General features: G+C 50.6%; 1 protein-coding gene across 2 annotated transcripts in view; it reads right to left on the minus strand.

Moving 5' to 3' along the window:
• The window catches only part of GRK5 (G protein-coupled receptor kinase 5), a 197,634-nt gene that overhangs the window by 38,149 nt on the left and 142,824 nt on the right, over nt 1–16,661 (minus strand). For both annotated transcript variants that reach the window (XM_019725274.2, XM_074338979.1), the window contains exon 4: nt 13,246–13,323. In XM_019725274.2, coding sequence (XP_019580833.1) covers nt 13,246–13,323 — 78 coding nt within the window. The remainder of the gene's footprint in view (nt 1–13,245; nt 13,324–16,661) is intronic.

The raw sequence follows: 16,661 nt of genomic DNA on the forward strand, positions 1-16,661 counted from the left end.
CAAACTTAATATGGCAGGATTGCCTTTGAGAACCTCCATCCCACAGCAGGCTCAGAGTGAACATCAAGAGAAGGAGGGGCCACGAGGCCAGGAAGTGCTCTGAGGGAGGGGGTTCCAGCCTTTTCTGATGGTTCCCCTGCTGACCTGGTCACCCCAGGTCACAAGGTGTCACGGACCCTGGGTCAGCAAAGTACAGAACCACAGCTCTTGAGAAATAGCCACAACCCTTCAAGAAGAGAAAAGCAGATTGGGGCCTAACAGATCTTGACCCATATTTCTTTGCTATTCAAGGGCTTCGCAGAAATCAGGATGAAGGATTTTTAGAAGTCAGGAAGTGAGAGGATGTTTCTAAACATTGGCAGAATTTAGCCAGGGGCCTGAGAGCTGGGCAACTTTAATGAGAAAGAAAGGAAAATACACAAGCAACCCTGCCCGAGCGCTTGACTCCTTACGTCAAAAGCGAAAAAATGATAATTAACAAAATGAAATATGCCTGGAGGTGGACTGAGGGGCCAGCCGGGCTCTGTCAATTCGATAATCCCGGTCATGACCTATGGGCCCAAAGTGCATGATGGGAGATGACGCATTGTTTACATATGCTGCGAGCTGGCTCTTGGGGACCCCGAGAGTGGGGGTTTTTCCTGGCAAGTGGCTTGAATCCAGCCAACTCTGCTCTGGGGCAATGCAGCCACGTGCAGGTAATTGTCGAGTGGAACCTGGGTCTGAACGGCTGGGGTGCAGAATGCTCACGGCGGGGAGTGTCCCTCATTCCTTGTGCGTGAGAGGCAAGGGCCCTGCGAGCCAACTTTCCATCTTCCAGAACACCCTCCCATTCCACAGCTTCCAAACCGGCTTCACTTTGAAACTGTGTTGGAAATATCTTGGCCTTGGAAGATTTTTCTCTGGTGAGGATTTCATTCCCCGGGCTTAGGAGTGAAGGAGGGGCAGGAATCTCCTAAGATCCAGGGAAATCAATGTACCCCATCACCATGGTGTCACTTCCCTGCCTAAAGCCCACCTGCTCCACACGGGGAGTCAGCCCAGCGCAAGCACCGCAGAGACCAGCGTCACCACCCACCCAGGGCAGAGCTTGGGGGAGGGAGATGTTCTTCAGAAAGCCTACGGCTGAGCTCTCTGTATCCAGCCACTCTAAAGAGAAGAACTCTGGGCAGGAAATACTCTACATACACGGGGGAACAGGGAGTCGGAGGCAGAGCTGCTCCGCCAGCATGAAAGGAACATCCTACTTCCTGACCTGGAAGGTCACGAGAAAGGAAAAGGGACCCAGACGGGCATACTTGGGCCTGCTGTGAGGAGCCCCAGCTGGCACATCAGTCTCAAGGACCTCAGGAGGAGCAGGAAAGAAATCAGGCTTTGGGCAAAGAGCATCTGTTTCTCAGGAAAGGTTGGGGGAGGAAATAAAGTATGTCTATTTGAAGGACAATTACAGTCATTAAAAATGCTGTGTAGAGAGACTGTGACAGGAGAATGCTGAGGACACAGTGCAAAGTGAAAGTTAATTCCCAGGTTCAGGGCCAGTAGCTGGACAGGGGCAGAATGTACATCCTCAGTTTGGCCCACCTGCCCTCCTGGACCCCCTCATCCATGGACACCTGGGATGGTGGGGGGGAATTTTGTCTTTGGCTAAGTTTTGAGAAGATAAGACAGTGGAGGAGAAAGACTACGGATACTGGAATCAGAAAGAGCGGGGTTATATCTCAGATTCACTCTTTTTTTGTTGTTTTTCTTTCATGATGATAAAATATACAGAGGATGCCAAAAAATGTATATACATTTTAAGAAAGGAAAACTGTATTAAAATTGTAATACTCAATATATACCGATAACAAAAGATGAATACAAGTCACTTTTGACTTCTGCAATTACAAGAGGTGCTCAAAAAAAAAAAAAAAAAGCATTCAGACACTTTTGTTTACGGTGAACTACTGCTTGAGCAATGTTGACCAAAGTGTCCACTTGTATACATTTTTTGGCACCCCCTGTACATTGCCATTGTAACCATTTTAAAGGCACAATTCAGGGTACATTGATTACATTCATAATGTCAGCCATCCTACCATCTTTTTCCAAATTTTTTTCATTGTCTCAAACAGAAACACTATACCCATAAAGCAATAACTCCCCATTACCTCCCTCCCACCAGCCCCTGGTAAACACTAATTAACTTTCTGTCTCAATGGATTTGCTTATTCTGGACATTTCCTATAAGTGGAATCATACAATCTGTGGTCTGTCGTGTCTGCTTTCTTTCACTTAGCATCATGTTTGCAAGGTTTATCTGTGTAGTAGCAGGTGTCAGAACTCCATTCCTATGTCTGGCTATAAATAATAACATTCCATTGCATGCATAGACCACATTCTGTTTATCCATTCATCTCTTCATGGACACTTGGGTCATTTCTACTTTTTGGCCACTGTGAATAATGCTGGTGTGGACATTTGCATACGAGTATCTGTTTGACTCCCTGTTTTCAATTCTCCCAGATTCACTCTCTACTAAGGAACTTTGCCCAGGGTAAAAAAGGGGACAATTGTGTCTACTACACAGAACTGTCATGAATATGGGATGAAATAAAGAAGTAAAGCACATAGTATACAGTAGGTGCTAAATTAATGTTATGTTGCCCCATCTCCCCCATTAAAACCCACCCTTAGTAAAGGAGTGGGAAAGGGTTCATGACAGTGCTACCCCTTCCTTCAAGGGTGTCTCCGTTTAAAAAGCACGGATGTTCAAATGGTGGAGCCGCAGCCCTCTCTGCTCTGCTCGGACACGACACAGGGCTCAGTATCTGACACAGATGGACGGGCCCAGGAAGAAGTGCCCCAGAGGAGTTCGAGCCCAGTTACAGGCCAGCCATGGTGGGAACCTGAGAGCCGAGTCAGGAAGCATGCCTTCTGGTGCCTTCTCTCCAAGCTTGTAGCACAAAGTTGTGGAAAGCCCAACGAGGAGCATTCCAGTCTCCTCCGAGCCATGTGATCCTGGGGAGGTGGTGGGGAGAGGGGGTCCAGCCCCTCTTTGGGCCTCAGTTCCCTCATCTACGAAATGACAAGTTTGGCTTAACTCCATGTTTTTAAAACTGGGTTCCATGGAGCCATAAGTGTTCTTCTCAAAGCCAGGGCCTGGGGAGATGGAGGGAGGCAAACGGGGGGCCTGGCCCTCAGGCCGCTCAATTATAGCAGATATTGTGGACTGGATGGCCCCTGAGATTCCCCTGGGTGCTGCAGCCAACCCTAGGTGCTGTCCTCCTTCTTTTGGGGTGAACTGGAGGAAAACTCCTCAAGGATGAGCTCTCGGGTCCTCTTCCAATGGACCTGGACTTCTGGAGGCCCAGCCCCAATTCAGAGGAAAGCTAGAACAGCAGGGGTGGTCCCTGGGGAGCAAGGCAGCTGCTGGGCTCCGGGGCGAACTGGAAACGACTCAGGAGCCCTGGCAGGCCCTGCTGCCCTCCATCAGCACCCCGGCTCCCTGGCGAGTGCTCCTGGGACAGTAACAAACCCTCAGCAAGAAGAGATGCGAGCGGTAGGGAGCCAGGCTAGGCTACCTTAGGAGAGCAAGTTACTTAACCTCTCTGTGTCTTCTCCTCACCTTTAAAACGGAGACAACAATCCAGGGGGTAGATGTGCAGATCGAGTTATTTAAAGCCCTCAACAGAGTCCTTGGCACATAGTAAGAGCTGTTTCTGGGACTGAATTTTATCATTACTATAGGTGGTTAGAGTGGAAGGGCAACACCCAGACCAACTTCCTCCCTCTACCCATGGTGAGGCCCAGGGCGAGGGGACATCTGGCTGGGAGGGGATGGGAAGACGACAGGCCTGGCTTCAAGTCCCTGCTCTGGCCCTACTGGGTGTTCTTGGGCAATTACTTAACCTCTCTTAGCCCCCGTTTCTCAACCTTTCAGCTGGTTATTATGAGGACTGAGTTAAATGTGAAACATGAAGTTCCAGGCATACAGTAATTGCTCAATAAATGCTAGCTCCCTTCTGTCTCGCCCCAGGACAGCTAGTGAGCACAAATGTGGCTTTGTTTTGATTTCCTCTGTCTGCTGCTCCCAAAAATGGAAGAGGAAGAGGTCCAGCCCCTCCACTCCCCCACTGTGGCTTCAGAAAACTCCAGGAAGTTCCTTTCTCAAGTTTTCTTTTCAGTCCTCTTCCACCCTTGGGTCCTCTTGCAGTGTTATGGTGGAAAGTAGGAGAAGCCAGGGGCATGGCCCAGCTGCCCCTCCAGCCCAGCGCAGGACAAGCTGAAGGGAACATGGACTTCAAGCTCACCAGATTCATCAACAGGATGAAGACGCTGCTCTGGGTGCTGGGAGACAGACGAGGGCCAAGCAATCTTTGCAGAGAGGAAAAGCTGGGTCCAGGGCCACTGGCTGGAAGCCCAAGCCCCACAGAAGATGGGGCAAGCTATTGTAAAGGAGGGATTTGCTCAAGCCACCCATATTCCATGCCATGGGCTGCCCTGGAGACCAAGAGTTGGTTAGATGGTTAAGTGGACTCCATGTCAGCTCCTCCCAAGGCCACAGATCCAGGAAGGGAGATTGGGAATAAGCCTGACTCCTAGTCCAGTGCTCTTTGCTCTGTCACTCTGTCTCTTCCAACAAGCCAGCATTTATAAAATGCATCATAGCTGGGAAGTAGTTAGCCCAGCATTTTCCCAAAACTGATGAGGTAGGTGGTTTTAGGAGGTACAGAGACACACTTTAATCATATTAATCACTCAGTGAAAACGGTGGTCCCTTTTCGATTCTCCTTCAAGCCTCCTACCCTCAAGTAGAAAGCCTGCGTGTGGTGTTACAATGTTACAATCTTGCTCACACGTCTCTAATATTCACGAATCTCCTTCAAACAAAGAGGAAGGAGGCTTCAGGCTCAGAGCCTCAGGTAGGCCAAGACTATCTAGCTAGAATTCAGTGTCAATCTTTCCACTTATCTTTATGTATGACAAATCAATGCTAGTTTTCCAGACATGTTCCTGATACAAAGTTTCCTCTTAAAGCTCATTTAAAGTTAACAGATGAGTTAATTTAAAGAAAAATGTTATATAAATAATTGTTAGGGGGCCTGCAGATGTAGCCAAAACTGTGAAGGTGCTTTGAGAATGACTGAAGTCCACAAGCCCATTTGAGCACCACCGTCATCATCCCCATACTCAGATGGGGAAACTGAGGCCCCAAAGAGGCACAGCTATGAAATGGCAGAAGTGGGGTTCCATGTGAACCTGGGGACAAGGACAGAAGCTATTGACCGCCCCCGAGGCTATCCCCTGCTAAGAAGCCAGACTGCCTGGCGAGCGCAGACTCCCGGGGTGGGACAGGGAAGGCACCACAGAAGTGGCGCTGTGGGGGGTGGGGGGGTAGAAAGAAAGAGGAACTTAGAATTATTTCCTTTCATTCAAACTCTTTACTTTTTAAAAGGTGGATGTTTTCTGGAGCGCAAAACAAGCATTAGGAATAGGTTTCTTTTGTGCAGGAACTCGGGCTGATGGGTAATTTCCCCCTAAACAAGAACAAACTTCCCTGTCTTACCCTATCATTGTTTATAGAAACAAAGAAGCATCCTCTCTGGAGGGACCCAGAAAACAATATCCTTCCAGCGGACCTCCAGCAAGAAATGCCCTCTAAGAGCTGCCTGCCTGGGGCATTGTCAGCATCAGAAGCCTGCTCCAACGCACTTGTCCACTTTGTTGTCAGAAGAAACCCACACATGCACTTTCGCCAGGTCTGAGCTTCCCCTGGATTCCACTGATACTCCCTAGTAAAACTGCACTGAAATTGGTACCACCAGCCGGGCTGTAGTGATTGGGAGGGGGCAGCTCAAAGCTGGAGACCTCGCACAGTTGCTCATGGGCCTAATTAAAATGAACCACAGTGGGGTGGCTGGATGGCTCAGTTGGCTAGAGTGTGAGCTCTGAACAACAGGGTTGCCAGTTCAATTCCCACATGGGATGGTGGGCTGCAACCCCTGCAATGAACAGCAACTGGACTTGGAGCTGAGCTGCGCCCTCCACAACTAGACTGAAGGACGACCTGGAGCTGATGGGCCCTGGAGAAACACACTGTTCCCCAATATTCCCCAATAAAAAAAAATGTAAAAAAGACTAAATTTGTTAAAAAACACACACACACACAAATGAACGACAGCAAGGTGTCCTGCAAACAACACTGCTGAAGCAGGATACTCAGGGGCTCCACGTAAGTCCTAACCCTGCCTCCACTAATATAAACCAGCCTCTTCCCTTCCCAAACCTCAGTTGCCTGATCTATAAAATGGGTCCACTAATACCCATCTTGGGGAGTTGCTAGGAAGATCCAAGAGCCCGTCTGTAAGATGCCATTGCAGTGCTGGACATAGAGGGCCTAAGGATAGTGCCATGTCAACCAGGGGAAGGGCTGGAATATTCCTGAAGGACAGCTCTTTCCAACAGGTAATTGGGCTTCGGTTCTTTAGAGGAAGACAGATCCATGGGCCTAATGTGTACTCCAGTTTGTTTACTTTGTCACCATACATAACCTGTTCCCCCAAAAACTGAGACCTTCTTATAAGGACAGATCAGACAAAGTAAAAACCAATCATTGAAAAACAAGTCACAAAAATGAGTTTGAATTTCATCAAAATTTAACATCTTTATGCTTCAAAGGACACCATCAAGAAAGTAAAAAGACAACTCACGGAATGGGAGAAAATATTTACAAATCATATATCTGATAAGGGACTTGCATCCAGAACATACAAAGAACCTTTAAAATTCAACATTAAGACGATAAAAAACAAAAAAAACAAAAAAACAACCCAATTTGAAAACCAGGCAAAGGATTTGAATAGACATTTCTCCAAAGAAGATATGCAAATGGCCGATATGCACATGAAAAGATGCTCAACATCATTAGTCTCTAGGGAAATGGAAATCAAAACCACAATGAGATAACACTTCACACCCACTGGGAAGAATAAAATAAAAAAGACAGAAAATGTCAAGTGTTGGAGAGGCTGTAGAGATCGGAACCTTCGTACATTGCTGGTGGGAGTGACAAATGGTACAGCCACTTTGAAAACAGTCTGGCAGGTCCTCAAATGATTCAACATTGAGTTACCCTATGACCCACAATTCCATTCCTAAATATATACCCAAGAGGAATGAAAACACATGTCCATGCAAAAATGTGTCCATGAACGTTCACAGCAGCATTATTCATTAGAGCCAAAAAGTGGAAATAACCGAAGTGACCGTCAATTGATGAGAAGATAAACAAAATGTGGCTTATTCATACAGTGGAATATTAGTCAGCCGTAAAAAGGAATGAAATATGCTACATGTCACAACACGGATGAACCTTGAAAACACGCTAAGTGAAAGAAGTCAGTCACAAAAGTCCACTTATTATATAATTCTATTTATATGAAATGTTCAAAACAGGCAAATTCATAGAAACAGAAAGCAGATAGTGGTTGCCAGGAGCTGGGAGGAAAGGGAAACAGAGTTTCTATTGTGGATGATAAAATGTACTGGAATCAGATCGTGAGAGCTGGACAACTGTGGATATTTTAAAAACCATTGAACTGTATACTTTAAAAGAGTTTTATGGTATGTGAAGTATATTTCCATAAAGCTGGTATTTTAAAAAAGAAGTCCGTAGCGATGAATGACCACGGTACGTAATACTGTTTTTAGGATCACCTATTATTATTTATTATTACAATTAGAAATATTTCCGTCCACCCCAGCTCAGAGCAACCCTGCCCCACCCCCCAACACCTGTCACCTGTATCATTTCTGATCTGCAGGAACCTGGAAGTGAGCTGCCCAGGTCTCCAAAGCACCCAGCACATATGTCTGATGCTACCAGGGGGCTTCTGGGCAGCTTCTCTGATAGCCTGAGGCTATCGGTAAGACATGCCATTCTCGTGACTGTCTCACCAGCACCAGAGACTAGCCTGCCACACAGACAATGTTTTCAGCTGGGGAGATGAGAATGGAGGGCGGAAGCCGTATTCCACATGGCCCCCTGAAGACCCCCGGCTTCCTGACCAAAGGCCTGGGAGAGGAAGTGACATGTCTTCCAGGCCAAGGCAATTAAAGCTCTTGTGCCTCCTTCACTTCTCTCTTCCCCTTTGGTGGTGACCGTATGACATCTTCAAGACGGTGGAGCCAACAAAGCAACCAGGACCCCTGGTTTCACCCAGGAGACTTGAAAACCCAATTAGATTGTACATGAGAAAGAAAGCAGTCTCTGTGGTGTGAAGGCCCTGAGAGTTGGGCTTGTTTGTTGTGGCTGCTGGCGTTTATCGTCCTGACTAATGCACTGCGTTTTCATGAGTCTGGCCTGTCTGGTCAGCCCTCTGTGGCTGGGGGCTCTCTGGACCCCTCCCTGGCCTCTCACAACTGCACAGCTGGAGTTCATGTCTGGATGATTTCCTCATTCAAGAGCCTCATTTTGAAAGTACAGGCAAGAGAGGGGAATGTCCGATGACAGCAAATGCTGAGCAAATGTCATATGTACCAGCTCCTGGGCTCTGCACACGTTCACGACCCTCACCACTACCCTGCCCACTCAACAGACAAGCAACCTGTGGCACCGAGAGGTGAAGTAACTTTCCCAAGGCCACACAGCCAAAAGAGGCCAAGTGTGGCTTCCAACCCCGGTACCTGGTTCTAAAACTTGCCCACTCACAGCACTCTGGTGCCTTCATGTTAGATCTCCATGGCTTTCAGCCCCTCCCAGAACCCACCCCGGGCTGTGCCTTCTAACGGCCCCCCAAGCAAAGCTGGCCACTTATGGTCAACTGATACAGGACTCTGGGCAGCGTCCAAAGACTGGACATTGCCTCTTGGGAGGGAAGCTTTCAAGCCAAGGTTTGAAGGGAATCATCACGGCGGGCAAGAATTCGACTCTGGGCATAAGCTTTGACTTTGAGCAGGGACTTTCCAGCCAGACTTGCAGCAAACACACCAAGTCAGACACTGGGGGACACAAGCCAGCTAAGTGTCAGCTCTCCAGAAAGAGGCATGAGGCAGGAGAGGTGAGGGGCCCGTGGAAAGAAGCTTCCCAGGACCCCTCATTGTCTTAAACCAACTGGCAATGAGTAAGAGCCATGTGTCCAGCACTGGGGCAGGGGACACCAGAGAGAGCAGGTGCCATTGTTGTCTCTGCCCAATGAGCTAATAACCCTGCCACTTACAGCAACGACCCTCGTCCTATGCTCTGTCCTCCTTGGGCACCTGCACCCACTCAGTGACTCAAGACGGAGACAGGGAGTCACTCGGGAGTCCTGCCATCTGTTCTCGCCACACCTCACACCTGCCCGTCTCCCAGAGCTCCTTCCTCCTAACGTTCCCCAAGGCCTCTGCCTCCCCATCCCCGGCCCACAGCTCGTGCGTCAGCTCCCCACGTCGGCGCCTGCCTTCAGTCTCTCCCCCTCTCCTCCGTGGGGTCAGAGGGATCATGCTGAATAGCAAATGGCATGCAGAGCCCTCGTGGCTCCCCACTGCCTTTGAGATGGTGTCAAAGTCCCCGACGTGCTTTTCCAGGCTCTGCCACCCAGAGGACCCTGTACCCCTACACTGGCCTCATCCCACCGTTCCCACCTCTATACCAGGGTTTCTCCCCCTCAGCACTACTGACATTGGGGGCCACATAATTCTTTGCTACGGGGCCGCCCTGTGCATGGTGGGACGTTCAGCAGTGTCCCCGGCCCATGTCCATTAGATGCCAGTAGCACATCCTCCCAAATGTGTCAATCAAAAAGTTCTCCAGATACTGCCACATGAGGGGGGGATGACAAAATGTCCCCAGGTGAGAACCGCTGCTCTGACCTTTGCCCATGAAAGGCCCTTCTCCTTTCCTTTCCTTGGCACCTGCCTTCCTCCTCCTCCTCCTCATTATCATGTTAAGATTTACTTCAGCAGCGTCACCTCCCAGAAGCCTCTCCAGCTCCCCCAGGCTGGTCTAGGGCAGCTTCTCACGAGCCCCCTCCCCACTTCCCTTTGCACAGTTCCACCACTGCTCCTGTCACTCTGCATTCCACTGATCCGTTGATATGCTGTCCCCCCCTCTGTAAGGCGGGCCGTTGAGGACCCCCCACCAGCCATGGAAGCACTGACTGCATGGGCGAGAAGCACAGCAAAGCAGCACACTCAGAAACCACCAGGTAGGAACATGGCTTCTAACCAGAGGCACAGGAGGCTCCGTGCAGCGGGAGGCGTAGGGCTGAGCAGGGACAGAGGGAGAAAGATGGAGTCGGGGGGCCACACCTACCAGATGAAGGGCCTTGCAGGGAACAGCCTGAACCAAGGCAACGAGGTACAGACGTGAAGCCGAGCTTGGGAAAGGTGTGGCCAGAGCCCGGTTTGGGGCTGTGGGAAAGGTAACAGGAGAAAGGATGTTGGAGGAGGACGAGGCCAGGTCGTGAAGACCCTGGGTGTGTTCCGCAGCCCAAGATGGATTCAGCAGGATGTGGGTTTGAAAGAGAAGAGCAGGTCTGATGGTCACATAAGTTTGGGAAATGTTTTGTTGCAGTGAAACAGGTGTCTTTATTGCAGGACTTCTCAGAGTCTTTCTTTAAATGAGGGAGAGGCAGTGTTGCCCTCCCTCTAATGACTGCAGAGGTGGGGTTTTTCCTCAGAGCCTCTCAAATGACCAGTGTCCTATGACCTACCCTTTGGAAAATGCTGCTTGAAGCCAAGACACAGGAGCTGCAACTCGAGGGGGGCCCAGAGTAAGGATGATTTGGGCCTGGGGACAAAGGCTCTGGGGGTTGTTCCAAGGCCTCAGGGCCATTGCTCAGCCTCGGTCACTAGCTTGGCCCCTCTCCCGGCCACTTGTTCCCCAGCACCTGGGCATCTGCAGGACTGACAAGTAAAACAGGCTGAGGAGAGGGAGACTACAGGAAGGCCTGGGAAGGCAGTGCAAAATTTATTGTAGAAAAACAGTCGACCCACGGGAGCGCTTCGGCCACCTCCCCCAGGCCCCTGGGCCATAACATATGGTGTGGTTTAAATTCTAAAAACTGAGGAGTACTTAAGGAAAAAATGTTGGCAGGCTCCAAGGCACTTGTAAAACCGTCTGAGCTGATGGGGAGTCTGGGCCCCATCCCTCCAGGAGGTGGATGTAGCACTGAGCAGGGGTGGGGAAGTCTGGAGGGCCCAGCTTGGGGTCTTCTAGCAGAAGCTTCTGGATGAGGTTGGCCAAAGGGGAAGAGAGGGAAGCAGCCCCCCCCGCAGCCCTTGGCTAGGCCGGAAGAGCCGACGAGCCTGGGCTAAGACCACTTCTTCCTCACTGAGCTCAGCTGGGCCACCAGACTCGCATGTGGGGCGGGGGTGGGAAACAGTGCACCACAGGGGACAGACCAAGGCCCTGGGGTCACCCCGACCTGGGCTCAAATCCCAGCTGTGTGACCCGGGACAGTGACAGCCCATCCTGATCCATACGTCGGAGCCAACAGAATCCCATCACGTGGTGACGGTGAGGACTGAGATAGCGCCTGCACACAGTGGGTCCTCAGTACATTAGCTGCCATTGTCTGGAGGGAACCCAAGGAAGTGGGCAGCCCCGAGGGGGCCCAGAGCCAGAGATAGACGGGCAAAGCCAAGCCACATGAAAACTGCCTTCGCAGAGAGCAGCTGAAGAGTCCATCAGCTGTGCCCTGTCTGGCAGCAGATTATGCCCTCTCAATCCTGGGAGCCACCTATAAACAGGGCTATCTGTCTCTCATCTCTTGGAGGCTGGAACCATCACAGAGAGGCACGCCTGGCTCTCTTAGGCACTCAGCCAGTGAGCTGTTGTTCTTATACCCCCCTGGGGTGAAGGAGCTACTGTGGGTTTGAACCCCTCGTGTCACCCTGGATGCCTTCACGGGTGTGCAGGCTTTCAGCAGCCCAGCTGTACTGGAGGAGCTGCTGTACGTGACCTGGATTCCTTCTGTCCACAGCCCACCTCTGTCTCTGGAGCAGCTAACGCATCCACGTTTCAGTGCCTTCAGCTGACACAAGCCATGGGGGTTAGTGCCCCCATGGTGGCAGGGAACTGGGGCCTTTTGAATTAAGCTAATTAAGAATCAACTGATGGACTAATATTCTTAGGTGGGTCCGGGGCTGCCTTTCTTCAGGGGCTAAATGTCACATCCCGGAGTCTGCGTCTCGTTGGCAACACATCTCTCCCTGCCTGGAAGCATCTCCCACCGTCTGCTCGTTGTTGTTTGGTTTTTGTCTAGTGAATCGCTTGCCATTCCCTCAGTGTGGGGTTGGAGAGGATAGATTCTGATTATCCAGTTTGCAGGGACGCTTTGAGATGATCTGGTTAAATCTCACCCATTTTACAGCAAAGACCACTGAGGCCCGGGGAGAGGAAAAGCAAGGTCCCATGGAGAGTTAGGTGTAGGGCCATTTCCTGACCTGCGTGCCTGTGTGTTGCCACCCCCGCCACACTGTGTGTGGCTGGACTGACAGCGAGGACCTGGTTACACAGGCTATGGTGACCTCAGTCCACTGGCAGCTTGGCACATGAGGAGCACCCTTCCTGGAGGGCTGGTGCCCACAGTGTCCAGGTCCTGGGTGAAGATGATGGCACGGCTGGCCCACAGGGACGCAGGACGCACCCACAGCTCTTTGCACGCAGGTCTCACCTCAGGTTCTCAAGGCCTCCAGGAGGTGGGTCCCTTTTAAGAAAGGGAAACTGAGGCCCAGTGAGGGACATGGCTTGACTGCATAGGTAGAACAGCTGAGACTAGAACCCCAGGCGCCCAGGCCAGGCTCTCTGAACTAGATGGAGAAAACATTCATGTGTCAAGTTGGGGGCAAGAAGACACAAGCTCCAGGGAGCCAAGGCCACCAGGACCCTGGGGGGGAGTTACGAGTGGGTATGACTGTGAGAGGGGTTCAGGGTGACCTGTCACCCTTCTGTGCACTCCAGAACCTACTTCAGGACACTGCGTTCTGTCACGTGTTCAACTGACATTGCATCTGCCGACAAGCTTCAGCCACCCCCTTTCCCTCCCAATCACCTCGGACCCTGCCCCCCACAACAACCTCTTAGAAGCACCCCTGCTGGCCTGGCCTGGGCCCCCGCCTTGGCCCTTCAGGCACGTGCGCTCTCTGGGGGAGGCTGAGAACTCCGGATCTCTGGAGACCAAGGGCAGCCACCAACCAGCTGCTTCCAGCTCCCCACACAGCCTGGCACAGACCTGGGGGCCCATATTCCTGGATAAGCCCTCCCCTGCCTCCTCTTACCTTTGAGGTGAGGTACTTGGTCATAATTTCCTTCCCTTTTTCGCCCAGTTTTTCATCTGGAGTAACTTCATATTCTGCCTAAAACAGAAGAAGGAAAAGAATAATAGATTTGCTCATGACCTTCTTATAGTTCAAGAACTTTGGAGGCCCCTGACCAATCCCCTCCTTGTACAGGGCAGGGAGCTGAGGTCCAGAGCGGGGAGAAGCCCTGACGCCCAGTCCAGCCTACTCTGCACCCTTCACGATGTGTGCTTAGAACAGCGGCTCTCCTGCCGGGCTGCACATTAGCATCACTGGGGAGCAAACTCTGCTGCTCAGGCCCCCCCTACACACACCAGCTGGGTCAGACCTTCTGGTGACGAGGGCCAGGCATCCAGGCAGCTGGGTTCGAGATGCCAGGCAGCTGGGTGGCTTAGATAAATCAAAGCGAGCCACTAGAAAACAACAAGCCACCAGGCTGGAAGGCCCACCCACCCCCAAGAGGCTGCCTTGGATCACTCAGGCCTTACAAGCGGCGTGACCTTAGACAATTTCCTTAACCTTATAAAATGCAGATGGAAAAAGCACTGACTTATAGGGTAATTGTGCAGATATTAATAGAATGTGATAAAGCTCTCAGCCCAGAACTGGGCACATAAATACTCAATTAACAGTTGCCATCATGATCACCATTCTTATGATTACACCTTGCAAGAGGAAACAACAACATGGATGCCTTAACTTTTGCAACTTTCAGCTTTCAAATGCACATAGAGATTATTCAGATGTTCTTATCTGAATCTCAAAAGAGCCAGGTAGTGAAGCGGGAGGGCCGGGGGCCACCATTATATCCCTTCATCCACATATGAAGAATGGGAGAGTCAGCAGAGTTTCCATGGTCATTCACAGGGAGGTGGCAGGTCTGGCATTTGGACCTCCAATCCTGGAGCTCTTTCACAACAACACCAAGGAATTTAAGACTTCAGGTTGCAGGCCAAGCAGGTGGGACCCAGGCTCTAAAGAAGTGAGGCCTCTGAAAGGCAGACATTTTTATTTTCCTTCACCCAAGAAGGGCTGCTTCACTCACATGTGATACACTTGCCCAGTGGATGACGCCCCGGGGTTAATGGGAAGCCTGGGTGAGCCTGCCTTTCTCATTGAGACAAGGCAACTAATTGCAAATTATTTATAACCATTTCAAAATCTACCACCCAAGGATTTGTCCGTCTCGGTCCAAAAGTACAGCTAATTCAAAAGAGACAAAGACAATGACATCAGCACAGACGAACTGAAACTCCTTCCCCCTCCGTCTCACTGTGGAGTTAAGACCCCCCAGCCCTCTGGGCCCGGTTCAGGACAGCCTCACAGCCCAGTGTCTAGCGGCCAGTTTCTCCCCAGGGCAGTCCAGAGGACCCTCCTGGAAAAAGAGAAGTGCAGGCCGCACATGGAATGCCCACAGGGGCAGCTGGGCACGTTTCCACCCAAAGTGAGTGACTTTTCTTTTATGACCATTTCTCTTCTCATGGAGAATCAAGAGTGAATGATTTTCTCCATCATTTGAATCCCAGGACTATGGGATGGTGGTTCTGGAAGGAATCCAACCCACTCACTTAACAGAGCTGGACACTGAGAAGTGAAGGACGGGCCCAAGGTCACATAGCTGGTCGTGGCAGAGCCAGGACAGGCGCACAGGCCTGACGTCCACTAGGCCGCCCGCTGCTGTGCCTCTCTCCCGAGGTACTGCCAGTGGCTCCTCACCATTAGGATGAGTTTTGGGGGACTGATTATTTTTTGATGATTTAGTTTGATTGATGACGTCTTGAGACCATTTAAAGAGAGAAGGTTGAGCTTTTCCGGTTATTTTACATTCTATGCTGCCCAACAAGCCCCCCAAACTGGCAGCCCTGTGCACGCACACACCCACACACAGTATGGACTAGATTCTAGGCTCTCCCTACAAGGTAGGTAGGTATTAAATCATTCCCAATTTACTGGTAAAGAAACGCAGGCTCTCAGAGGCCAAATATAACCAGTTCAAATACAATAGAACTGGCATCTAGGCTGGGCGTTGCATTTCTAAAGGGGCTGAGAGTTCTAGAGCACAACTGGCCATCCTTTTTCCAGGGTGAGGAGAGAAGCACCCAGCATCCTCTGCTCTGGAAACCCCACCCTAGTGGTCTGGCACATGGGAATTTACTCAAACTGCTTTGCAAGGCCCAGGCCCCGGGCAAATGGCCGACCACCTTTTGGGGTAACTCAATCCCACGCAGAAGCCTGGATTTGTGCTGTCCCAAAATACATCTGTGAAGGCAGCTCTATTTAACCAAATGGAGTCCTGAGGCTCACTAATCAGCCTCAATAACCAGCTGAAAATATTATTGCTTTAGGTACTAAAACCCACGTTAAAAAAATAACATCACTTTTAGGTCAGCTGCCTCCCAGCAGAGGCCTGGCCGGGCGGCTGGGCGCCACAGTTCCACAGGGAGGCAGCCGGGAGCACGCGGGGACAGGCCTCCCAGCCCGGGATCAAAAGGCCTTTCTTTGAGAGTCCACATCAGGTCACCACCACTTGAAGAGCATTTGTGTTGGGAGGCAGAAAACCAACAGAAGGCTTCCAGCTGGGCTTTCCACACTGATTAAGTCACTGGGAGTGACAGGCCATGTCTCCACAATGACCCCTGAGAGGGGCTTATGACCCCCGATGGGGACACATCTGGAGAGGCCACCTGCAGAGCTCAGGCACATCACACGACCCAAGGTGAGGGACCACCTGGAAACGCACTGCAATGGGAACACCTCTGCCCAAGTAGTGGGCAAAAGCTGCTGCAATCAGCTTACACAGGAAAACAGAAGCAGCAAAGAAGAGGTGGGGCCACCAGCCTAGAATATTACAACTGGCTTGGGAAATGGCAGCCAGACAATAACGTCAATGACAAGAATGGTAAACCACATGCAAGGCGTGCTCGTGTGACCTCTATCTGCCAGAGAGTTTCCTCCAACCACAGAGGGTGCAGGGCCCTGTCCCCTTCCCCAATAGAGGGGACACACATCATCCGTCCTCTCTTCTGTAATGCCCATGTGAAACCTTCTCCTGCCCAGAACTCACCCCCAACAGCCAGAGCGCCTCTGCCAATCCAATCGGAGAGCATTTCTCTTCCCCAGATACATCCAAGGTGTCAGTAAGTTCCAGGGGAGGGAGATGGTAGATGAGGGTAAAGGGGATCCAATATATGTTGATGGAAGGAGAACTGACTCTGGGTGGTGAACACACAATGGGATTTATAGATGATGTAATACAGAATTGTACACCTGAAATCTATGTAACTTTACTAACAATTGTCACCCCAATAAACTTTTAATTAAAAAAGAAACAAAATATGTACTCCCTATTAAGTCATATCCCTCAGATGATTTTTAAAAACACAAAAATTGCAAGC

This window comes from Rhinolophus sinicus, linkage group LG07 (assembly GCF_036562045.2).
Source record: "Rhinolophus sinicus isolate RSC01 linkage group LG07, ASM3656204v1, whole genome shotgun sequence".
Lineage (NCBI taxonomy): Eukaryota > Metazoa > Chordata > Mammalia > Chiroptera > Rhinolophidae > Rhinolophus > Rhinolophus sinicus.